At 38.5% G+C, this 27,237-nt stretch overlaps 1 protein-coding gene across 10 annotated transcripts in view; it reads right to left on the minus strand.

The window, feature by feature from the left end:
* The window catches only part of UBE2H (ubiquitin conjugating enzyme E2 H), a 123,987-nt gene that overhangs the window by 34,577 nt on the left and 62,173 nt on the right, over positions 1-27,237 (minus strand). For 5 of the 10 annotated variants that reach the window (XM_036246606.1, XM_036246610.1, XM_036246603.1 and 2 more), the window contains exons 2-3: positions 11,713-11,789; positions 10,558-10,632 (exon numbers count right to left, since the gene is read on the minus strand). In XM_036246606.1, coding sequence (XP_036102499.1) covers positions 10,558-10,632; positions 11,713-11,789 — 152 coding nt within the window. Of the gene's footprint in view, positions 1-10,557; positions 10,633-11,696; positions 11,832-19,474; positions 19,585-27,237 lie in introns of those variants that run through there. The other 5 variants (XM_036246605.1, XM_036246600.1, XM_036246607.1 and 2 more) reach the window with 3 other exon arrangements.

The following is a 27,237-nucleotide window of genomic DNA, read 5'->3' on the forward strand; positions in this document are numbered from 1 at the left end:
AAGGGTAAACTGTGTTCTTCTACGGAACAGGCACTGTATCTATCAGGTTCTGAGGCAGGGAGAAGGGTTTGTTAGTAAAAACAGACCCAGAGACTATCTTCATGGAGTTTTTATCTACTGGGCTGGCAAGGAGGAGAGACATAAGTAAACAAATGGACCAACTTTTAAAAAGCATGCTCAGTCCTGAATGGTATAGCTCAGTTGGTTGGAATATTGTCCCCTACACTGAAAGGTCTTGGGTTTGATTCCCAGTAAGGGCACATACCCAGACTGTGGGTTCAATTCCCCAGCTGGGGCACATTATCCCTGGTTAGGGCATTGAAAGAGGCAACCGATTGATGTTTCATTCTCAAATCAATGTGGGTTTTTTTTCCTTTCTCTCCTTCCCTACCCCTTCCTCTTTCTCTAAAATCAATAAACGCAAGTCCTCTGGTGATGATTTAAAAAAAAAAAAGTATGTTCAGTAAGCTTTTGTGGATTTCACACCACCTATAATTTCCCCCTCTCCTTTATTTGGTAGCTTGCTTCCCCACTCTCCAATGGCTTGTATACTTTATCATTATTCTACAAATCTCCCATTTCCTTTGCTCCTCTCCATTTCTCACTGTGACTTAATAGCCCTGCCAAAGAAAATGGGAGCCAATTGGCAGGATCCCTCATTTTCCTCAACAAATACCCTCTGCACACATGCTCATTTCTTCTGCCTCAATAGCTCAGATGTTCATGGTCTTCTCAAACACCATCTCAAAGGCACTGCTACTTCAAACCTCCTACACCATCACCAAGCTTTTCCTTTTTCTTAGACAACTCCCTACAAGGAACATAAAAACATCCTTCATCCTTCAAAATCTCCCATTTAAGAATAAAAACCAAAATCTTCCTTAAAACTTCCTCTAGGTACCATGGATATTTGTATGATTTCCTTAATATAGCCAAATTTCTTCAAAGCAATGTATATCCATACTGCAATTTCTCAGCTTTGGCCTCTGATCTAAACCACTAGTATCACTACTCTTTTCTCACAACAGTAGAGTGATCATTAAAACCTGCTTAAAACCTTTCAATGGCTTTTCCATTTCATTAAAAATAAAACCCAACCCTTTAACCTGGCCTTAAAAGCCCTACAAGCCTCACCCTCTCTCATATCTCACTCTTCATCCAGCCTCCCTGCCTTATTTCTCTTCCATGAGAATACTAAGCACCTGTCTGGCTCCGGGCCTTTGTCTTCACAAATTCTTCTGCCAGGAATGCTCTCATCCCTGACCTTGAAGGATCTGCACTGACTTTTTCCCCTTTCCATTAAACCTCAGCTTGAATTTACTTTGTCAAAGAGGCTTTTTCTGAAAACCTAATCTAAGGTAGCTATTATGTCAATTCTATTATATCCATTCTCTGCATAAAGCAATCAGACATTTAAAATTTTATTTTATCTTCTCCCCTACCCCCAAAGAATAATTTGTAAGGGTCGAGAGAGCAATTTGTTCACTTCTATATCCCTACTACCTAGAATAATGCCCTGCACACAGCTGGTATCCCATAAATTTGTGGAGCTGATTAGAACAAATGATGTAAGACATATCAATTTTTTGAGAAAGCAGGTTCTGCCTCAGCTGCCAGACATAATCTTTTAAAAAAATCCATCCTGAAAAACTTTATTTTCAAAACATCAGTAAAAAGATAACTTTTACCAATTGTTTCTATTCTCATAGTATTATCTAAAAAGTTTTTTACAAAACTTTCCTACTAGAAACCTGTTTCTCTCTACTGAAATTCAAAAACTATAGTTCACTACATGGTAACAATTATTTAACTGTTTGAGACAGGAACTAAATTCAAACCCAAACTCATGTAAGTAAAGAACTATATAGATGACCTTAATGGAATTTTGTTTCCTCAGTCTAAGAATTCATTCTATTTGTGGAAATACAGTGGGTTCAGGTAGGACTTTGTTAAATGACTAACCCAAAACTCTCATGAATGACACACTCCTCTACTCTAAATTCTGGTCCACCCCTGACTAAACACTACTCACTTAGGTTACTCACACTAGTTCCTGAAGGAATACAATGTTTCCATCTAGAAAAACACAAAGAAAAATTAAATATTCTAGTTTAGTTATACTATATTATAAAATTCCATTCTAAAGATATTGTGAGTAGCCCTGGCCAGTTTGGTTTAGTAGTTAGAGAGTCGGCCCGCAGACCAGTGAGTTACAGGTTTGATTCTGGTCAAGGGCACGTACCTCAGTTGCGGTTTGTCCCCAGCTCTGGTTGGGTCATGCAGGAAACACCAGTCAGTGTGTCCCTCTCACATCAATGTTTCTCTCTCTCTCTTCCTCCCTCCCACTCTGTCTGATGATAAATAGAAAAATGTCCTCAGGTAGGATTAAAAAAAAGAACCTATAGCAGATTTAGAAAGGACTCTGACAGGCTATACCTAGTCTAGTTTCCCTTGGAACAGGATGACCTAAGCCATCCTATTTAGATGATTTAGCTGACCTAAATGTGAAGGCCATTAGTACAGCACAATACAGTATTCTAACTATTATTATTGCCCATGCCTTTTTCGCTTTGTCTCCAATTTACTCAGTGGGTTTGGCTAGCTCTTGCTATATGCTATTGACATCAAATTCCACTGCAGAATGAGCCAGAGGTTTTTCCTGACCATTCAATCAACATTCAGCAAACCATTAAGTGGTCCCTCCAGAAAACTGTTCTCAACCAACCATTCCTCTTATACTCTCAGCTTTGGTATCATCCAACTGCAATCCAGACACATAGTACATACAGCTTGCTCCTGGGAAAGGCTGCTCTTCACTGTTAATATAGAGACACACACACAGGCAGTATTTCAAAAGTTAGTTTCTATACCTGTTAGCTGGCTGGATCTTAAAACATAGTTTTCTTTTCTTTTTCTAAGTATAACCCGGCCGGTGTGGCTCAGTGGTTGAGCGTCGACCCATGCACCAAGAGGTCGCTAGTTCAATTCCTGGTCAGGGCACATGCCCAGGTTATGGGCCTGATCCCCAGTGGGGGGCATGTAGGAGGCAGTCAGTTGATGTTCTCTCTCACTGATGTTTCTATGTCCCTCCCTCTCCCTTCCTCTCTCTCTAAAATCAATAAAGAAAAAATATCAAAATAAAATAATTTTTAAAAAGTATAAAGAGTGACAGAGTATGCCCAGGCTGGTCTTAAGGTTATTTACAAGATTCTAAAATACTTTACAGTTCTATCTGAAATAAATAGAATGTAGTTCTAGTACTATATTAGCCAGTAATCATTTAAAAATAAGGTTAGCCCTCGCCAGTTTGGCTCAGCGGTTAGAGCATCAGCCCACGAACCAAAAGGTCGCAGGTTTGATTCCCAGTCAACAGCATGTACCCGGGTTGCATATTCAATCCCCAGCCTCGGTTGGGGTTTTATCGTTCTCTCTCTCTTTCTCTCTTCCCTCCCTTCCTCCCTCCCTCTCACTCTATCTAAAATTCAATGGAAAAATATCTGCAGGTAAGGATTAATAACAACAACAACGAAAAGATTAAATAACAACTTCTTAACTTTCTCTTAAATGCTAGTGTTTAAGACAAGTAGGAGTGATCTCATGAAGACTATTATAGATCTTGGATGGGGCTTCAAGGTACTTTCAAGACCTTTAGATGCTAAAAATCTTAAATCTAATATTTTATTAAAAGACATAATTATTTTCCCTTAGCTTAGCTTTAACAAAAGTAGTACTGTTGTTATTATTAGCTATGAACAGGGGACCTTTTTGGTTCAAATAAAAAGAAAAATTGAGCCCGGCCAGTGCAGCTCAGTGGTTGAGCATCAGTTGACCCATGCACCAAGAGGTCGCCAGTTTTATTCCTGGTCAGGGCACACGCTCAGGTTGTGGGCCCAATCCCGAGTGGGGGGCATGCAGGAGGCCGCCAATCAATGTTCTCTCTCATCGATGTGTGTGTCTCTCTCTCCTTCTTCCTTCTTCTCTCTCTAAAAGAAAATCAATAAAGAAAAAAAAATTTTTTTTAAGAGAAAAATTGAGCAAGGGGGGAACATAAGAGATACAGTCAGACTGAAGACAGAAGTAGATAAGAACTGCTAGAGGGAACAGCCCAAGAGAAGGGAAAAGAGGAGAAGCAAGGAAAGGAGTCAAGAACAGTTGTGTGTGAAGGTGTAAAGACAGTATCCAAGACAGAGTAAGCTAAACTGTCATCAGAAAAACAAAGGAAAACAAACAGTATGTACACTTATGCACACACATAATTAAAACTGAAAAAAGAAAGGAGGCTTGAGAGAAATGGGGGTCAACAGGTCCTTAGCAAGCTACCAGGTAGGAATTTTGGCCAAGGGTAGCTTGATGGCTTTCCAGAAAAGAACACAAGAAAAGTGTAAGGTGCATACAATGATGCAGATAGGATAGTCAAAAGACATACATTTTCCATATGTTTAAAATTATTTACTTTTAAAATAAAATAAAAAATATTTACTTTTAGCCCTGGCCAGTGTGGCTCAATGGCTAGAGTATTAACCCAAGCCCTGAAGAGTCTCAGGTCTGATTCCTGGTCAAGGGCACGTACTTGGGTTGTAGGTTTGATCCCTGGCCATGGTCAGCATGTATGGGAGACAACCAATAAATGTATCTCTCTCACATCAATGTTTTTCTCTCTTTCTCTTCCTCTCTCTCTGTCTCCCCCTCCTCCCTTCCATTTTCTCTAAAAAGCAATGAAAAACATATCCCCAGGTGAGGATTAACAAAAAATAATACTTATTTTTAGAACCAAAGGGAACTTGTGCACTATTTGGAAATTACAGAAAAATACATTTAATTCCCTTAAGCCAATATATACTCAATATTTTGGCATTCATACTTGGAATTTGCATTGGAAAAAAGTTACACTACATAAAAGTACACATTTTCCTGTGTGTACCTTCAAAGATGTGTTAAAACACGAATAAAGGCTGCAAAATGTTTTGTTCATTAGGCTGCATCATAATTTAACTGTTATCAACTGGATCATTTAGGTTGGTTCCAACTCTTTAGGTTTTTAGATTTTTTTTTTCAGAAAGAGAAGAAGAGGGGAGAGGGAGAGAAGGAGGGAGAGAGGGAGGGAGAAAGAGAAACATCAATCAGCTGCCTCCTGAACTCCCCCAACTAGGGATTGAGCCTGCAACCCAGTCATGTGCCCTGACAGGAAATTGAACCAGGACCTCTCAGTCCATGGGATGATGCTCAATCCACTGAGCTACACCAGCCAGGCAAGTTGGTTCCAACTTTTAAGTTTTAAAAACAACACTGCAATTTATATACTCTTGTATATTAATCTTAGAGCACATCTCTGACTACTTCCTTTAGAGAATCTAATTTTTAAGTAAAATCACCCAAAACACACAAAATCTTTAACAATCAATATATCCTGCTAGATTGACTAAATCATAACACCTTTACCAACAATATCTAACCTGTCAATTTGATAAATCATATATGCTTTCATTTTTAAATCTGCATTCCATGAATTAGATAGACATAAAATCCTGTGCTTATTGGTTTTTTTATTTTTATAAATAATTGCTCTATATTACCCTCTTTATGAGATCACTCATCTTCATCCCCACAGCAACTGCAAGTCTGTGTTTTCTTAGGTAAAAACTTTCTCTTAATACATGAGCACATGTTTACACAATGGCTTAAAACTGTGAATCTGAAATATGGAATATGGTAGTCTCTGCAGTAACTTCTTTGCATAGAACAAAATCTTCATGAAATGAAAATTCATGAACTTGGGGTTTTGAAAGAGTATTTCTAAAGACCTTATGTGCACTTTCACATCTCTGAAGCTTTGTAAAGATTATATTTTCAACACATGAAACAATATTTTTCGTAAAAGCCTATCTCCTCCATACACTCTCTCCCCCCCTCAATTGAAGTGCTGACTCACACCTCTCCTACAAAGCAATGACATACTGTAACTAAAGCATATGCAATATTTTATTTATACTGATCTCCTAACTAGTGAAAACCTTATACAAACTTCCTAATTATCCAGTAGAATGCCAAATAACTTGAGTATTTTACACACTGGTCAATATCAAACATGCAGAGTTCACTTAATTACAACATCTCATTTTCTAGAAGAGGAAACAACAGTTCAGATGAGTATCATTCTCATGCTCAAGGAAAACCAGGGCCAGAACCACTCTTTCCTGATTACCAGTCCACTGACCAATCACACCCTCTTAGCAGTGCTGTAGGACATTAAGCATTCTAGGAATGTTTCTGAATGAGAAAGATAAAAGTAAATCTTAACTTTCAAATAAATCAGAACTGAAAGAATCATATATGATTTATTTCAAAGCAGTCACTCAAAAAAACTAAGCAAATATTTCAATGATGTTAAGTTGATTAAAGGAGTTTTATAATTTCTCTTTGAAAACTCCCATAGGACCAGTTTATGAGAAAATCATAATCCTTACACTTAAGTCAATTTCATAATCATAAATCATTTTATACTCCAAGTGACGTTACTCAGTTTTCCCATTCACCTTATTCCCTGGGATTAAATGACCATTAGCCATTTCAAAAATTTATATCCGGCTTCAAAGCATCAAGATTTGCCATCACTTATGATATTCAAAGAGAAAATAATATTCCAAAAGATGAGCTTAAAACAATGATGGCATTGTAAGAGTAAATTTATAACCTCCCAAGGTGTCTATTTATATTCCTTCTCTTTCCAAAGAGGATTTGAGCTTTATTACTATTTTGAAAAAACACTTATTTGAAGATGCAGATTGTTTTTTAAATGACATTTTTAGTTACACCTCATGCAACTGTGTAAATATAAAAACTCTCTCAAACTACTTTTGGGTGACATCCCAAAGACAAGCATGTCACATTATATTGAATATATACTTAAATATGCAGGAAAATGTTTTAAAGTACATACACCAAAAAGTAAATAATGATATCTATTGAGGGCAGGATTATGAGACATTTTAATTTTTGCTCACCTGCACTTTCTTACATTCCTACTATAGATACAGAGCATTTATACAATTAAAAAGTATGTGTGTATATATAGATATGTAAACATAAAACAAAAAAGTATATACATATGTTTTTAAATTCCAAGATCTAAGCATTAAAGATACTCAATCTAAATTTATACACCTTAATATTTAAGAGCTCTAACTTTGGCTCAGGAAAAAGGTATATGCCTATCTAGATTCTATAAAAGGCAGGGTTTACAAAGAACACTGAAGTTGGGTTTTTCTTTTCTCCTTGCCATTCAGTATAATTCTATAACTACCTATACAACTCAAAAAGGAAGCCTTGCTTATTCTAAATGAGCCACTATCCCCTTGAAGTGTTTAAAGCGCATTCCAACAGTAATTACATTGTTGACAACTTGAAAATGGGTCACCCCACACAACTTATTAAATCTCTCTTATGCAATCTTCCTTTGGAGGAAACAAGAACAGCTTGTACAAATATTTCAACTAGATATACTTTTTTAAGAGAAGATGGTATACATTTGTAGGTATTACAAATTCTAAAAGCACACAGAAAGGCAAAGGAAAAATTAAGAAGTTAAATTAGCCTTGTCATTTGTCCCAACCAATTTCATATTACATCATTAATACAAGAAAGTACATAGGCTTCTGTTGTGTCATTAGTTAATAAATAATGTCTAAAGTGTAGATATTTTCACTTTGGAAGTTATGATGAAACAATTGCATTATCTGGAAAAATATGTTAGGACAAGGTCTGAGAAATAACTACATTTCTACAGGATATGTAATTGCATTTCTTTTTTAATTTTTTTTTCCTTTATTGATTTTTAGAGAGAGAGGAAGAGGAGAGAGAGAAAGAGAGAGAGAGAGAGAGAGAGAGAGAGAGAGAGAAAGAGAAACATCGATGAGAGTGAACATCTACTGCCATCTCCTGCATGCCCCCAACCGAGAACTGGGCCCACAACCTGGGTATGTGTCCTGATCTGGAATTGAACCGGTGACCTCTTGGTGCATGGTTGATGCTCAACCAGTGAGCCACACCAGCCAGGCTGTAATTGCATTTCTATAGGGTCACTACTAGTTTCCACAAGCTATACTGTTTCTTCTCTGACAAGGAATCTAGAGTAACGAAACTAGATTTAGCATGCCAATTTTTAGTCTAAGTAAATAGGTATTTATGAAACATCTTAGAATAAACTTTTATGGTTTGGACATTCTTTTGGTAAAAGTTAAAGATCACGCCACTCAACTGCAACACCCTAAAGTCCAGACAGCAAATGGGAAACAGGGAACCACAACATGATGAAAAGCCCTCCCAAACTGAGTGGAACCTACTACCCTAGAATGGCACTGGGACAGGGCTGTTGCCAACTACACAGATAGTAAAGTATATATCCTTGGGGATTGTCCCAAAGACTCAACACCTCACAGCTCCCCTCCTAGTTCACCAGTTGGTAATTCGAAAGCTCAGAGACCCTTGTAGCAATGGGGACAATTCCAATTCAATTATCCACAAAGTTCTTCTCAATTACTGAGTTTAGAAAACTTGCCTAAGAGACCATAAGAGGAATTCAGCAGTTTATTTTATTTTTATCCTCACCCGAGGATATTTTTCCTTTTTTTTTTTTTTTTTGCTCAGATAGAGTGGGAGGGAGAGAGAGGGAGAGAGAAAGAGAAACATCGACGTGAAAGGGACACATCGAGTGGCTGTCATCCACACAACCCAACCAGGGCCAGGGACAAACTGCAACCGAGGTATATGCCCTTAGCGGGAACCGAACCTGGGTCTCTCCGGACCGCAGGTCAACACTCTAACCGCTGAGCCAAACCGACCATGGCAGCAGTTTATTCTTAAAATGAGCACTAACTGTTCCTAGCTTCAGAAGGAATTAAGAGACGCTCTGTAGTATTTTTATAGCATAAAGCTCTAAAGCATATAAAGTAGCTAGATGCTGGCAGACAGGCTGCTGCATTCGACTGGGAATTATTAGTCTGTGACTATCCTAACTTTTCTGTATTACTTATCTTAGGCATAATTGTGGGGCCTTACAATCAAAGCATAAAGCTCACAATGTCTTTGATCTACCTCTTTAAAAAGACCTTTTGGCCCTGGCCGGTTTGGCTCAGCGGTTAGAGCGTTGGCTTGTGGTCCGGAGAGACCCAGGTTTGGTTCCCGCTAAGGGCATGTACCTCGGTTGCAGTTTGCCCTGGCCCTGGTAGGGTCATGTGGGTGGCAAACACTCGATGTGTCCCTTTCACGTTGATGTTTCTCTCTCTCTCTCTCCCTCCCTCCCTCCCACTCTATCTGAACAAAAAAAATGGAAAAAAAATGTCCTCGGGTGAGGATTAAAAAATCAAACAAACACCCTTTTGTTGGGGCAGGGGTGTGCGTCTAATCTTCCAGAGATCGGGCACTAGTTCCAAAGATAAGCCCACAGCAGCAGCAAGATGTTTGAACTCTGGCAATTCTGAACATGAGGCTTTGTGTGACTGCCAGGCAATTTTCAATATATTCCAATTTTCTTTTCTTAAACTTGGTCAGTATTTTATAATATTTTGAAGTCACCTACAAAATGAAAATTTTAAAAGCTGGCTTAAGTTACTACCTGAGCTAAGTTACTATCATTCTATAATCTCAAAATAGTTAAGGTGTTAACCTCCAATCAGACATACCTACCTCTACTGCATCTGACATGAAAATACCTAAACTGTCACAAGGGCCTTAATGGGGGTGACACCTTCAAAATATCACCAGTTAGAGCAGAAGGAAAATGAAGGTGAGGAAAACTTCTTTACACAAGCTCACTGAGGTTTTTACTCTACTTTCTTCAGCTGTTTCAAGGACTAAAGATTGGGAGTGAAGAGAATGAAAAATGTCATTTCATTGCTAGGTACCCAGAGCTGGAATGAATAAAATGAAATGGACACAGAGAGGATTTTTAAATGATAGAATTAGAAAAGATACTATGTAATATTAATTCCAACAATCTGGCAATTAAAGTAAAATTTTATATTTTTTTTATTCAAAAATTTTTTTATTCTTTATTGATTTTAGAGAGAAAGGAAGGGAGAGGGAGAGAGAAATAGAAACATCGATGAGAGAGAACATGGATTGGCGGCCTCCTGCATGCCCCACACTGAAGATTTGGCCCACAACCTGGGCATGTGCCCTGACCAGGAATCGAACCGGCGACCTCTTGGTTCACAGGTCGAAACTCAACCACTGAGCCACACCAGCCGGGCAAGATTTATTTATTATATTATTGCTTACAGACAATGGACAATGTGAGCCTTATAAGTGTTAAATCTGACCCTGAAAGAAAAACCTAGAATTGTAGTCATTACAGTCAGGCAAAGGGTATATTTAAACATTTTCTATCACACCCTAAAAGTCCCCTAAAAAGTCACTGATTAATTTACCCAAAGCCAAAGAAGGAAAAATTCAGTTAACGAACCATATTTGGATTATCTCTTACAAAATGTAGGATTTTTTTTCTTTTCCTCTTTGATTTCCAAACTCTCTAAGGAGAGAAACTGGGTAGTAGTTACCTACCTATAGATGGAGATTTGAAAGGGTATTTATCAGGAAGATCCACTCTAACTTTCCATACTCCGCCTTCATATGGTGCTGAAAGAGAAGTAAAATTGTTACACATTAAAAATATGTATCCAAATTAGAAAACAAACCTGAGTAAATGAAATATTAAATCCTGATCTCTTTTGAAAACTTTGCAAATTAATTCCCTTGAGAGTCAGGAACCTCTTATAACTAACTGTATGTTCAGATTAAAATACTTTTCTTTAAGAATCCAGTTAGGCCCTGGCTGGTTTGGCTCAGTAGTTAGAGCATCAGCCCACACACCAAAGGGTCACGGGTTCAATTCCTGATCAAGGGCACAATCCCCTGTCCCCAGTTGTGGTGCATATGGGAGGCAACCAATTGATGTGTCTCTTGCAAATCAATGTTTCTCTCTCTCTCTCTAAAAATAAATAAATGAATAAATAAATTAATAATCAATGGATAAAAAAAAAATCTACTTGTCTTGACTGGTTTGGCTTAGTGTTTAGAGCATCAGCCTGAGGACCAAAGAGTCACGGGGGTTGATTCCAGTCAAGGGCACATATACCTTGGTTGCAGTTCGGTCCCCAGCCCTAATCAGGGTCGGACAGGAGACAACCAGTTGATGTATCTCTCTCACGTCAATGTTTCTCTCTGCTTCTCCCTCCCCCCTTCCCATACTCTATCTCAAAATAAATGGAAAAATATCCTCCAGTGAGGATTTTTTAAAAATCCAGTTAGAAAATGAGAAAAGGTTCACTTTTTCCTTCATATTACCTGATTCTTTAAAGTATTAAATACCGTCCAAGTTATTTTGGTAATAGCCTCTAATTTCAATCTACCCCATGCCCCACTCCACAAAAACACCAGAAAAATAAATAAAACAAAATTCATTTCCCTAAACTATCAATGTATCCATTCATACAAAACCTAGAATTCACAATTTATATTTAATAATGTCACACAGAGATAAAAGAGAAAAGCATATGAAGTAACTGTGATTAACAGCAAGATTTCCTCACTGATTCTAGAGTTCAAGTAAATTTACTTTTCAAAAACCACACATACACCATGTCTTTGATATTTTCATTGTCTATTAAGAATAAAAAAGACTATAATAGAAGAACACATACCAACACATGTACTTACTTCCTTGTGGTCCATAAAATTTCACTACAAATTCATTGAGTCCTCCCAGGATTGTAACCTCATGCTTACTCTCAATGCTAAGGTGGAAGGTAAAGGAAATTACACAGGCTTTATATTACCTAGAAGAACCAAAGATGACATCTCCAACATATGCCATTTTAAATGTTACCAACATTTATATAAAACCGATAAAGTATTTTAAAACATAATAAATTTGGTATTTTAGAAGTCAATATATACTTGTGTGAAAAGAATATGAATTGGCTTTAGATTCAGAGACTGGTGTTCAAATCCCAGACATCTACTGGGTTTGTGAGCCTAGACAAAATAATGTGAATTCACTCCCTGAGCCTTTGTTTTCTCCTTGCAAATCAGGAAAACACCATTTCACAGGATTTCTGTGAGGATTAAAAGGATTAAATGTGTAAAATGGCTTTTTGTACATACTATATATAAATGAAAACAGGCACTTACATTTTCTCCCCTCTGTACTCTCTCTTTTGTAGTTGATCCCCAATAAGCCTTTAACATAAATCTTGTATTCCCTTTAGTCAAATTCACATACTTGGGAAAACACTGATTCTCCTAAACTGGAAATGCTATGCTATTAAAATTATGGATTTACTAAGGAAAATCCCCGCAATTTTCTCTCTGGCTTTGAAAATAATCAAAATAGAAACACAATGTTGCTACAACTGCTGTGCTACCAAATGCAAAAGACCAGCAAAAAAAAACCAAAAAACAATTTAAATCCTGTCTGAAGTATTTCTTTTCACCTACTCTCCTGAACTTCCTGAGCCTCCATCCCCTTTAGACTGCGGGGCTCTGGGGCTATAAAAACAAAGGAGTAACACTTCTATATTCTCTTTCTCAACAACCTACCTGTCCTTGACACCCTCACACCTTTTAAGGTACTAGGATTCAATTACACAAACCAAACCAATCCATCTCAGCAGAGGACAGGACTACTGGTCGCGGTCTATGACAGCCCTGGCCAGTTAGGCTCAGCGGTTAGAGCATCAGCCCACAGTCCAGAGAGACCCGGGTTCGGTTCCCACTAAAAGCGCGTACCTCGGTTACAGTTTGTCCCCAGCCCTGGTTGGGTCTTATGGGAGGCAGCCACTTGATGTGTCCCTTTCACTTCAGTGTTTCTCTCTCTCTCCCATTCTTTCTGAACAAAAAATGGAAAAATGTTCTCGGGTGAGGATAAAAAATATATATGATAGATTGGTCTTATCTTAATCAGCAGTACAAACTACATGTACTATTATGCAAAAGAGAAAGAATCCAAAGAAATTTTAAATGATCTCTTAAACAGGAAAAAATGGTATTTTTAAAGGTTTGAAATTAAGTATTGAATTCTCCAATCCTTTGTGCTATAAGCCACAGAAAAGAAAGGCCAGGTGTATTTTTGGCAAAGTCCTTTGCTGAAAAGACTTGAACAATATCCACTAGAGATATTAAATAAAATAATTTAGTCTATGCTAATCTGATATAACATTTTAGTAACATACACCCAGAAAGGATTCAGATACTATCGACACTGGAAAACAGACTTCCTTCTCATGGTGAAATGACATATACATGCATACTTTGGTATACTATATTCTTCCTAACCAGTCACCCTCTGACATCCTGCAAAATATTCCAAAACTAATGCTAATGAAATATATAGAAGAGAACAACATGTTTAAATTGTTTTAAAACTTTAAGCTCGGCCAGTGTGGCTCAGTGGATTGAGCATAGTCCCATGGACTGAGAGGTCCCAGTTCGCTTCCTGATTGGGGCACATGCCCGGGTTACGGGCTCGATCCCCGGTGGGAGGCGAGCAGGAGGCAGGCAGCCAATCGATGTTTCTCTCTCACACTGATGTTTCTTTCTTTTTTTTTTTTTTTATCCTCACCCAAGGACATTTTTCCATTTTTTGCTCAGGCAGAGCGGGAGGGAGAGAGAGGAACAGAGAGGGAGAGAGAGGAACAGAGAGAGAGAGAGAAACATCGATGTGAAAGGGACACATCGAGTGGCTGCCACCCGCACGACCAACCACGGCCGGGGACAAACTGCAACCGAGGTACGCGCCCCTAGCGGGAACCGAACCCGGGTCTCTCAGGACTGCAGGCCGATGCTCTAACCGCTGAGCCAAACCGGCCAGGGCTGATGTTTCTTTCTCTCTCTCTCGCTTCCCCTCTCTCTAAAAATATCAATAAAAACATTTTCTTAAAAACTTTATGCCCTGGCCAGTATGGGTCAGCGGTTAGAGCATCGGCCCGTGGACCAATGAGTCACAGGTTAGATTCCGGCCAAGGGCACATTATCTCGGTTGCAGTTCGTCCCTAGCCCTGGTTGGGGTCATGTGGGAAGTAGCCACTCGAGGTGTCCCTTTCACATCAATGTTTCTCCCTCTCTTCCTCTCTCTCCCTCCCACTCCATCTGAACTAAAAATAAAAAAATGTCCTCGGGTGAGGATTAAAAAAAAAAACTTTAAAAAGCACCCTTGATCACACTTCCAGTCAAGATGGCGGGTAGGTAAACGCGGTACCGCATCCTCCCACAACCACATCACAGTTACAACTAAACTACAGAACAACCATCATTCAAAACCGCCTGAAATCAAGCTGAATGGAAGTCCTACAACTACGGAATTAAAGCAGCAGCCGCATCGAGACTAGTAGGAGGGGCGGAGGCAGACGGGCTGGTCCCACACCGCCGTGTGGCGGATAAAAATCAGGAGGCTCCCGCAGCTGGGAAGGTCCTTCCTGAGGACTGAGGGGTCCCCGTCCCACACCAGGTGCCCCGCTCAGGGTTCAAGTGCCAGGAAGAGAATCCCCATAACTTCTGGCTGGAAAAACCAGCAGGGCCCTGGCCGGTTTGGCTCAGCAGTTGGAGCGTCGGCCTGCGGTCCTGAGAGACCCGGGTTCGGGTCCCGCTGAGGGCATGTACCTCGGTTGCAGTTTGTCCCCGGCCCTGGTCGGTTGTGCGGGTGGCAGCCACTCGATGTGTTCCTTTCGCATCGATGTTTCTCTCTCTCTCTCTCTGTTCCTCTCTCTCCCTCCCACTCTACCTGAACAAAAAATGGAAAAATGTCCTCCGGTGAGGATAAAAAATAAAAAAAAAAAAAAAAAAGAAAGAAAAACCAGCAGGAACTGAGGCTCAGGGAAGCTGATGCGGCTGGAGCCCCAGGCAGCACCTTAAAGGGCCCGTGCACGGACTTATCGGACTCCCTCCCTCTAAGCTTGGAGGGGAGGCAGCTCGAGGGGCGCCAGAGACATACAGGGAAGAACTGAGCTGTTTGGCACTGGAGTGAGGGCTGGAGAGGGGGCTTTCTCAGGGACAAACATGCTGTCAGAGGCCTTTGTTCCTTTGGTGAGCCCTCCCCTGGGGCGGCAGAAAGTTGCCATATCTGGGCTTCCAGCAACCTGGCTCACACTGGTAGCCCCGCCCTGGTGACTCCCTGAGGCCCCGCCTCACCCAACTTTCAAGCCCACCCAACTTTCAAGCCCACCCAAGCTGTTGCCACTTGCTTAACCATAGGGTTGGCCTGTCTTGGATCCTGCTTCAGGTTTTTCCTAAATTCTTTCAAACAAGCAGCATTTGGTCCCAGATAGCCCCATACCTCTGGTTAAGTAATACACTGAAACAAACACAGGGAGGCAGCCAAAATGAGGAGACAAAGAACCAGGTCCCAAATGAAAGAACAGAACAAAACCCCAATAAAAGAACCAAGTGAAATGGAGATAAGCAACCTAACAGATGCTGAGTTCAAAATACTGCTTATAAAGATGCTCAATGAACTTAGTGCGAACCTCAGTGAACTTAGTGAGGGCCTCAAGAGCATAAAAAAGGGCCAGTCAGAAATGAAGGATGCACAGTCAGAAATAAAGGAGGCATTAATTGAAATAAAGAATAATTTACACAGATCCAATAGTAGAGTACGTAAATCCAAGAAGCAAACCATCGATTTGGAATATAAGGAAGCAAAAAATGCCCATCAGAACAGCAAAAAGAAAAAAGAATCCAAAAAAATGAGGATAGTGTAAGGAGCCTCTGGGACAACTTCAAGCGGGCCAACTTTCGCATCTTGGGGGTGCCAGAAGGAGAAGAGCAAGAACAAGAAATTGAAAACCTGTTTGAAACAATAATGGCAGAAAACTTTCCTAACTTGGTGAAGGAAACAGACATACAAGTCCAGGAAGCACAGAGAGTCCCAAACAAGATGAACCCCAAGAGGCCCACACCAAGACACATCATCATCAAAATGCAAAAGGTTCAAGACAAAGAGACAATCTTAAAAGCAGCAAGAGAAAGGCAGCTAGTTACCTACAAGGGAGTTCCCATTAGGCTGTCAGCTGATTTCTCAAAAGACACTTTGCAGGCAGAAGGGAGTGGCAAGAAATATTCAGAGTGATGAAAAGCAAGAACCTACAACCAAGATTACTCCATCCTGCAAAGCTGTCATTTAGACTCGATGTCCATAGAAAGAGTTTCCCAGACAAGAAAAAGTTAAAGGAGTTCATCACCACCAAACCGTTATTATATGAAATGATGAAGGGTCTTTTTGAAGAAAAAGATAAAATGTATGAACAAACAAAATGGCAATGAATACATATCTATCAACAATGGAATCTACAAACAAAATGAACAGGTAGAACAGAAACATCCTCATAGATAGAGAACATTTTGTTGGTTGCCAGATGGGAGAGGGTTGGGGGAATGGGTGAAAAAGGTGAAGGGATTAAGAAGTACAAATTCACTGCTAGACTGACAAACCTCAAAGGGAAAGGGGTTGGGGGGGGTGGGAAGAAATAAACCAAAGAACTTATATGCATAACCAATGGACACAGACAATAGTGTGGGAAAAGGCGGGAGGGGGGTTGGGAGGAGGGGGTCAATGGGGGAAAAATGAGGAACATCTGTAATACATTCTACATTCAACAATAAAAATTTAAAAATAAATAAATAAATAAAAAGCACCCTTGTATTAATGAAAGAAAAAGAAGTCAAATCTAGTTACAATAAACAAAATTAAATACAAGCAATAAAGTCATCAAAGAAAACACTTAAAAAAAAAAATCTTGAGGGTAAGAAAGCTTTCCTAACAATGACACCAAAGCCAGAAACCACACTGGGAAAAAACAGCAGATGCAAACACGCACACACATTTAAAACTTCTATATTGTAAAAGACAGGTAAGACAAAGGACGACCTAAGAAGAAAAAAAGTATAGCACATGACCAAAAATTTTATTTAAAAAAGGTAAGGAAGGAGTTATTACAAAGCAATAAGCAAAATTAGAAACACCTCAACAAAGAAAAGGCCAGTACAGCCAAGTTAATAAAAGAAAATTCAAATGGGCAAAATTAAGCTATAAAAAGTTCAACTCAGTTTAGAAAGGAGACATTTTTCACTGTAAGTTGATAAAGATGAAAGCTGGATAAAAAAACCTTGTGTTCAGTAGAGTATGAATTAGTATTCCAGAGGACAAATTTAGCACTATATTCCAAAACTGAAAATGAATTTACTCTTTTATTCAAATTTCACTCCTATGAAGTTATGTTTTAAAAATAACCAGGCACTGCTGGTGGGAGTGTGAAATGGTTTCAATCACTGAAAAACTTGGCGTTGTAAAGCTGCACATATGCACACCCTATGCCCATCAGTGCTACTCCCGACAGATATCTATAGCTCAGTTCACCACAACACATGTCTAAGAATGTTCATAGCACTATCTGTAATATCCAAAAATTAGGTTACAACCCAAAGGTTCATCAACAATATAAAGAATAAATTATGGTACAGTCACCCAACAGAATATTACACACCAATAAAAAATGAATTGCTACACATAAATGTATGAGTCTCACATATATAATAGTGAAAGAAACCAGACACCAATGAGCATATATGGTAAGATTAAGATTCCATTTACTCACATATAAAACAGGCTCAACGAATCAATGATGTTAGAATAGGATTAGCCTAGTAGGGACTATGATAATTGGAAAGGAGCTTTGAGCACACTCAGGGATTTTTTTTTTTTATCCTCACCCGAGAACATTTTTGCATTTATCTTCAGATAGAGTGGGAGGGAGAGAGGGAGGAAGAGAGAGAAACACTGATGTGAGAGAGACACATCGAGTGGTTGCCACCCATAAAACCCCAACCGGGGCCAGGGACAAACCGCAACTGAGGTACATGCAACGCTCTAACCGCTGAGCCAAACCGGCCAGGACCACTCAGGGATTTTTAAAATCCTCACTGGAAGATATTTTTCCATTGATTTTTCTAGATGGGGGTGGGTGGCTGGGATGAGGCATTGATGTGAGAGAAACACATCAGTTGGTTGCTTCCCAACTAAGACCAGGAATCGAACCTGCAACCGAGGTACCAGAGACACCTTGGTCTTTGGGCAAACACTCTAACCACTGAGCCAAAGTGGCCAGAAACCTTAGGGATTTCTGAGGGTGCTAATTACACCTTTATTGTTCCATTTATCATTGAGCTATAAAAACTATTTATGCACTTTTTGTATATATTTTATTATTTAATAAAAGTTCTAAAGTCAGTGTGTCTGATACCATGTTTACTAAAATATTTGAAATTTTAAAATGGCAATAATCTAAATATTTATCAGTAGGAAATTGGTTAAATGAATTATAAACCATTTATATAATAGGCTGCTACTAGTGTGTGCCTCTACCACCCAGAGCAACTAATGTATGTTTCTACCCAATGTGAGATATTCAGAAGTAGTCAACTGGATAGTAGTACAGATAAAGATATCCCAGCCATTAAACAAAACTAAAATTTATAAGGATAATGAAAGAATAGAGTTAAAACAGAAGATTAAATGAGTTTAACAAAAGAAGTTGTAACCTAATTGTATAATATAAAAATCTCTAGAAATAGAATCTATCAACCAGAACGGTACTGATCTCTGGCAATTACTCTTCATTAATCATTTAAAATTAAGAGTTATCCACATGGATGTCTCTTCTAAAAAATTAAAGATACCTTTTCTATTCTTTATATGATGCAATAAATCCAGGTTTCTTCCATTTTGTGGTCTGTTTGGGATCTAGTCCACACTTTTATCCACTTTCCAAAGAAGATTCTCCTTCTCAAACAGTCACCCCAAACCTCCCCTTTCCCATGATTAGAAATCAGTGCTCTAAACCTCCTTTCCCATAATCCTTGGTTTAGTCCTCATGCAAGATACACTGGGTCTGTCTTTACACACTATTCTGTAAATTAAAATAAAGAGTTCTTATAGTCCATTTCTATGAAAAGCTAAAAGAAAACTGAATAAAACTTTTAAAACTTCTACTAAGTTGGTAAAATGAGAAGCTGTGCTAAATTTATGTTGCCTTGGAATGGGGTACAGACACTTCAGATGTAAAAAAGGATTTAAGTTTAGTTGAAGAAAAACATTACATTTAAAAAGAAGCCATTCCATCATCACAAATAAATGACTTGTCCACAAAAAAATTTAAAATTACTTGACTGCTATTACCATGTGTATTTATGATGGAGGCCATGATTTTCTCTTCTCTGCTGCCAAGTCAAGGGCAAGGAAGGCAATGAGAAGGCAGATTACAATGACAAAAATAATGAGCTATTTCTGAGATGTGCTGGTCAGGCTAGCAGACTGGTGGGAAGTCACTAGAAGCTTCCTTCATTACTTTCTCAGTTTCAAAGCTTGAAAATATCCTTCAGATATTATTCTGGTAAATGTATTAAACCCATAAAATCACATTTTACTCACCTCTGATCGAAGTTATTTATGAAACACTGCTTTTTACTTATCTTTTCACTATTAAAAAATAGTACAAGCACTTTCAGTAGACGAATGATTAACATTCCTAGGAAGCCAAGTTCGTTTTACTTTTAAAATGCCAGCCACCCACCACCCTATTTTCCTTGAATGACATTGTGATTACACAATCTAATATTTAAAGGCTAATGCCAATCTGTCAAGCAATAACTGACATTCTTGGCAAAACATGTCTATCAGGATTTTAGAAATGATTTTTGAAATGATTTTTATTTAGTTCTGGAATTTTCCAGGAAGAGAGCCAAGGCGTAAGCCTGTGTCACAGGACTGATGTTAATAGGTCAAGGACCTAGGATTCAGACAGCGTTGTTTCCTAAGTTTACTAATAATGAGTTTATAAAATAAGAGGGTGGCCTCCCTGAGCTGTAGCCATATGAGTGAGAAACTGGGGTGAAGAAATGTGATTCTCTGCAGAAGGTAGAAGCAATTTGTACAGCACTCTATCAGTTCAGACCAGTCTGTTTACAATTTTCCTTGAGATTAATCACACTACAAAAGTTGAAGAAACTCAGAGGCTTGTACTATCTAGTTGTCTTGAAAATAGCATGGCATATTCATCAGTCCATTAATGTGCAAAATATCACAAAAACAACACTTTGGGGTTATATTTAAGGATTCTTTATAGAATCCTTCTCCTGTGGAGATATAAACTGAAATGCTTATTAATATATAGTGTCTATGATTTGCTTCAAAATAAGCCAGTGTGGGTAAAGAGAAAAAGGTATAGAAAAAATGGTATTGGCCCTGAGTTGATCATTACTGAATATGAGTAACGGGTACATAGGGGTTCATTCTATTTTTCTGACTACTTTTGTTTATGTTTAAATTTTTCATAATGCAAGTTCTGAACAAGTTAATGTAGTCAGTATCACTGGAACTTTAATATTTAACCAACACAAACAATTTAGAAGAATTTAGCCACTATAGCTCTCTTAAAAGCTTATGTAACGATCCAACATTTTCCTAAGGTCTAATACTTAGTCTGAGGAAGGAAAAAAAATAGTAAGTATGTAAGAAAACAAAGACTTCATATTCAAAGATAAGACTACTCTGGGGGATAGGCAAAATGGATGAAGAGAGTCAAAAGCACAAACTTCTAGTTCTAAAATAAGTCATGGGATGTAATGTACAGCATGGCTACTATAGTAAATACTGTATTGCATATTTGAAAGTTGCTAAGAGTAGATCTTAAAAGTTCTCATCATGAAAAAATTCTATGTTAAGGTGATATTAAAACTAGACTTATCGTGGTGATCATTTCACAATACAGATAAATATTGAATCATTATGTTGTATACCTGAAACTAATATAATGTTGTACATCAATTATACCTCAATTAAAAAAAAAAAAAAACAATTAATACTCTGCATAGATAGTATATCAATAGCTGACATTCTTTAAAAAAATCAGATTTCATCGGCTTCAAAAGGAAAGATGAAGATGAACATGCTTTTGAACATCCATGACAACCAGCCTCTGGGCAAAATAATAATTATAGGTGTATGTGCCTTTGTTTAAATTATAAGGAAAAACTGTCATGTACAATAAGCAAAGGCTCCTGGTTGAGAGAAATTAAAAAAAAAAAAAAAAAAGGGTTCTTAGCCTTGGCCAGTTTGGCTCAGTAGTTAAAGCATCGTCCATGGACCAAAGGTCTTGGGTTCGATTCCCGGTCAAGGGCATGTACCTGAGTTACAGGTTCAAGCCCCAGCCCTCGGGCCATGTGGGAGGCAACCATTTAATGTTTCTCTCTCACTCACATCGATGTTTCCCTCTCTCGGTCTCTCTCCTCCTCCCTCCCTTCTGCTCTATCTAAAAATCAATGGAACCCTGGCCATTTTGGCTCAGCGGCTGGAGCATTGGTCTGCAGACCATAGAGTCCCAGGTTCAGTACCAAAAAAATAAGTAAATAAAATAAAAATCAATGGAAAATCCTCAGGTGAGGATTAAGAAGGGAAAAAAAAGGTTCTTAAAGGTTAGTGTTTGTCATGTTAGGAGAACAGGTAATTCCATTCAAAGGAGAAATAAAAATAGTAGAAATAAAAATTATTGAGAAAATAAGCATGTGGAAAAGAATAAAAGGCAAAATGAGGGAGGAAAAAGGCTTCTACCAGTGATGAAATACATACATATAAAGAATAAGGGCATATTTTTATTCATTTATCTCAATGGAAAGAGCAATTAACAAAATACACATATCATATTTTCCTAAGCTCAAGCAGTTTTATTACCTACATCCCCCCACAATAATATTTTAAGCTTGCTACATAAATAGAAGTGTGTTACACTCACTGAGTTTGCATCTCTTAAATCCACAAAAGACTTTATTGCCATTAAAAGTTGGTTTATGAAATATTCTCCACACCTCCCACATTAAGTGCCTTAAGGAAAACAAAAACTCCTCTTCAACATAACCTGCCTTCAAGCTTAAAGTTTAGCAAGGGAAGATGAGATCTGTCTATTAAGGAGTAAATGCAAAAGAGTTTGCATCAAGTGCTACTAGAGTTTAGAGTAGGAAGAGATTTCTTCCAGCTTGCAGGCAGACAGACATGGTTTGGCAAAAGCAACGATTTACATAGGACTCAAGAACGGTGTGTGATTTCGACACATAGAGGTGGGGAAAGGCATTTAAAGCAAAGACAGAAAAGCACAGGATAGGTCCAGAGAACAGGAACCACTGCATTTTTATTTTGATGAGTGGATCATGGTAAGTATTAGAAAGTAGGCCACGACCAGATTACAAAGAGCCCTTAAACATAGATTTTATCAGATGAACAGGGAGATAGTTGGTATTTCCATGAGCAGTGCACATAACTGTGCTTCACAGAGATAACCGAGCTGTGGTGTGTAGGTTTTGGCTGAAGGTGTGATAAACAGAATTAAAACAAAAGAGCAGAAGAGAAATGTTCAAGGCCTCAACTAAAGTAACAGCTGTGGGAATGATGGGAGGGATTAAAAGGAGACTTCATAGGCTCTGCAACTGACTAGACATGGGATAGTCTGCGAAAGTTTCAGTGTTGCTAGAATGTCTCATTTTCAGGAGGAACCAAGAAACCAGAGTTCTATGTCAATCTCCTAATTTCTAAATGTAAATAAAGCACATGAGCTCCAATGTCAGTCTCTTGGTGAGGCCTTCTGGGTCCACCCTATTTATAACAGCGTACTGCTACATTCCCACAATCTACTATATAGTCTACTTTTTTTTGGTTAAATGTTTTCATTGATTTTTTTTTGAGAGAGAGGAAGGGAAAGAGAGATAGAAACATCCATGTGAGAAACACTGATCAGCTGCCTCCCGCATACCACCTGCTGGGGATTGAGCCCACGACCTGGGCATATGCCCTGATGAGGAATTGAACAGGGACCTCTCAGTCCATGGGATGATGCTCAATCCTCTGAGCCACACTAGCTGGGCCTATATAGTCTCTACTTTTATTTAGTTGATCACTAGTCTCCAACTACTATATTGCAAGCTCCATAAAGGCAGGATTGCCTAATTTGTGTACTGTTGCATTCCTAGAGCCTAAAAGAATTCTGGCACATTGTAGACACACAAATTAATATTTATAAAATGAACACATGAATGAAGATGCAAGACAGCCATAGCCTGAAGCTGCCACTCTGAGATCTAAGTACAGTTTTAGCCTTGTCAGACAGGTGAAGTGATGCTATTAATAACAACAAAGTGAAACACAAGACAGAAGAATGAGTTTTTTATGCAAGATGCTAAGTTTGGTTTTCAACACATTAAAATTTAAGGTATAAATGTATAAACCAAGCGGCAATAAGCAGCTGGAAAACTCACGATTTAATAATTTAAAAGGTGTCACCTGGTAAAAATCACTAACTCTGAGCCTGTTTCCTAACCTCTAAAAAAAGGGGGATTAGTGTTGAAGATGAAATAAAATATCTACAAAGGTACTGACCTAGCATCTGATACAATAGGAATTCAATTTTTTGTTAAATCCTCACTCAAGGATGTTTTTCCATTTATCTTCAGATAGAGTGGGAGGGGTAGAGAGGGATTGTGAGGGAGAGAAAGGTAAAATGAGAGAAACATCGCCCTGGCCAATTTGGCTCAGCGGTTAGAGCGTCGGCCTGCGGTCCAGAGAGACCCGGGTTCGGTTCCCGCTAAGGGCACGTACCTTGGTTGCAGTTTGTCCCCGGCCCTGGTTGGTCGTGCGGGTGGCAGCCACTCGATGTGTCCCTTCACGTCGACGTTTCTCTCTCTCTATCCCTCCCACTCTATCTGTACAAAAAATGAAAAAATATCCTCGGATGAGGATAAAAAAAAAAAAAAAAAAAAAAAATGCAGAGAGAAACACCGACGTGAGAGGAACACAAAATTTAGTTACACAAAAGAGCTGCCCAGACAAGAAAAAGTTAAAGGAGTTCATCCCCACCAAACCGTTATTATATGAAATGATGAAGGGTCTTTTTGAAGAAAAAGATAAAATGCATGAACAAACAAAATGGCAATGAATACATATCTATCAACAATGGAATCTACAAACAAAATGAACAGGTAGAACAGAAACATTCTCATAGATACAGAGAACATTTTGTTGGTTGCCAGATGGGAGAGGGTTGGGGGAATGGGTGAAAAAGGTGAAGGGATTAAGTACAAATTCACTGCTAGACTGACAAACCTCAAAGGGAAAGGGGGTTGGGGGGGTGGGAAGAAATAAACCAAAGAACTTATATGCATAACCAATGGACACAGACAATAGTGTGGGAAAAGGCGGGAGGGGGGCGGGGGTGGGGAGGAGGGAGTCAATGGGGGAAAAATGAGGAACATCTGTAATACATTTTACATCCAACAATAAAGATTTAAATAAATAAATAAATAAAATAAATTACTTGTTTTTATTTGATTTCCAATACCTATCATTTCTCCCTTTCTTAAAATCAGAAAACTATATGTATCCATCTGACTATACTCTATTTCTATGGAAAAGTGACACTTATTGTCAAAGAAGTATCAGCTAGTCAAATATCTAGTTTAAAATCTACAAACTTGGAATACAAGTTTGAAAAAAGATTCTCAGGACACAAGACACCCCAGAGACATCAAGTCCTCAATGAAAATCCAAACAAATGATCTCGAAAAACTCTTCAATTTTTTTTTTTAATTTTAGAAGGCATTAAGTACCACATTAAAAAATACTGGTACTTAATCACAACTTCCAGTGTTCCTGTTCTTAGTATGGGGGTAGAGGAAACTACTGTCCACATGTCAGAGAAGTGAACAGAAGGAACCCTGTCATTCCAAAGGCAGACGACCTAATCATAGTAGGCTGGAGAAGAAAAACAAACAAATCACAACCTTAAGGATTACAACAGCATCTGAACTTCAAAATTTTGAAGTCATAGGCAATATATAATTTCCCCATAAATGATAGAGAAACATGCAAATAGCCACCTCTACAAAATCCTAATGGAAACATCTGTTTAAAATACATCTGCCCTGGACGGTTTGGTTCAGCAGTTAGAGCATCGGCCCGTGGACCAGAGAGACCCGGATTTGGTTCCCGCTAAGAGTACGTACCTCTGTTGCAGTTTGGCCCTGGTTGGGGTTGTGTGGGTGGCCATCAGTCGATGTGTCTCTCTCACATAGATATTTCTCTCTCCCTCCCACTCTGTCTGAAGATAAATGCAAAAATGTCCTCAGGTGAGGATTTAAAAAAATTAATTAAATTAAATTTAAAAAATAATAAAATACATCTGACCTCCCCTTCTGGGCTGTAGGTCATCCACAAAGGACAAAGCACATCGTGAAGTGGCTTCTCAGTAAATATCACTAAGTGAAATTTAATAGGGTTTTATGGAATACCTATGCAGTGTATTTGGTATTCATGTTTCCAATGTTCTTCTCGCCTCTGAAAATCTTTGAAAACTTGACTTCTTTATTTATTTTAAATACACTAGACAAGTTTATACCTTAACACCTGACATGTCACTCAATGAAAACAGAATTAAGCCAAGTATTTAATAATTCCCACCCACAGATGTTCTAATCAAGGCACATGTGAATCATTCACAGTAATCAGTGACATTTTAAAGGAAATATTTCTTTGATCTTTAAGTGACATATATATTACAACTGCAAAGTGATACATAAAAAAATCAATAAACACCAAGTAGTGGTACCCATTTAGCAGATGAAGATTATGGAAGAATGAAAAACAATGGATCACAGAAACAAGCAGAAGGAGATCTTAGATATGTGGTCATCCTCTTCTTAGTCAACTTATCCCAACATCACAGAAATACTTAGACTCAGGTCCATGACCCAGGCCATGGCTCTTCTTCCTTTCCTTCTCTGTACTAACTATGGGCTTGTATTTCTGGAGATCAGTGATTCCCCATCATAATTTTATGACTTCAATTATCTCAAGAAGAACTTCTTAAAGCAAGCTCTTTAAAAAATATGTTTTTCTTGATTTTGTTAGAGAGAGAGGAAAGGAGAGAGATAGAAACATCAATGTGAGAGAGAAACATCAATTGGCTGCCTCCTGCCTGCCCCACACTGGGGACCGAGCCCGCAACCCAGGCATGTGCCCTGACCAGGGATTGAACCGGGACCTCTCAGTCCATGAGACAATGCTCAACCCACTGAGCCACACTGGCCGGGCTTAAAGCAAGCCCTTTAAAATTCAAATATATTGCCTGTAAACTCAAAGAAAAGGAGAAAAGACAACACACATGCACATACAATTCCTTTACCCTTACAAATCGTTATTCTCAAGCTCTGGTCACAGTGCCTCCTCCCTTCCCTAGTTATTTTCCAGAACATGAATAACGGACACCTGCTGTTCCCTTTACTACTGCACATTCATTAAACATAGAAGGTGTCAAGTATTAATAACTTGATTTCATAAAAATTATAAGGGGAAAGAAGCACAGACTCAGACTTTAAAAGCAATGCATCTGAAAATAAATAAATAATGGTTCAAGATCACTGTCAAGCTTTTATACCAAAAAAAGGAGAACAATGGATGAATACACTGGATAGAATGCTAAATTAAAGTGCTGTCTACCATACAGAAAACTCTGCACTCCAAAACAAATGAATATGACTTCATTCTATTGAGCCTAGCTTCTATTATCCATTTGGAAGACTTATGAGAAGCAGGAGCAATTATCTGTTGGAAGATTAATAAAGGCCTGGATAAACAGTATTAAAAAAAGGATGAGCCCTGGCCGGTTTGGCTCAGCAGTTAGAGCATAGGCCTGTGGTTCAGAGAGACCCGGGTTCGGTTCCCACTAAAGGGCACATACCTCGGTTGCAGTTTGCCCCTGACCCTGGTTGGATTGTGCAGGAGGCAGCCACTCGATGTGTCCCTTTCACATCGATGCTTCTCTCTCTCTTCCTCTCTCTCCCTCCCACTCAATCTGAATAAAAAATGGAAAAATGTCCTTGGATGAGGATTAAAAAAAAAAAGAAAGGACCAAAAAGTAATCTAAAGTGATATGGAAAAGAGCAGTGTCTTCTTGATTGAAATTCTGCTGAAAAGTTATCTAAGCCAACAATACTCTAATAAAAAATAAATAAAATTACGTATTTAAAAACTTATACAAAAAAGATACTTAGCAAGCAAATATCCTATTTGATATGTTCGAGTAGTTATTATAAACTACCTTTATTATCTTTATGAATCATTAGTAAAAGGCAAAAGATTTATGCAATCTGAAG

The sequence above is a fragment of the Molossus molossus genome, unplaced genomic scaffold, assembly GCF_014108415.1.
Source record: "Molossus molossus isolate mMolMol1 unplaced genomic scaffold, mMolMol1.p scaffold_m16_p_7, whole genome shotgun sequence".
In the NCBI taxonomy this organism is placed as follows: domain Eukaryota; kingdom Metazoa; phylum Chordata; class Mammalia; order Chiroptera; family Molossidae; genus Molossus; species Molossus molossus.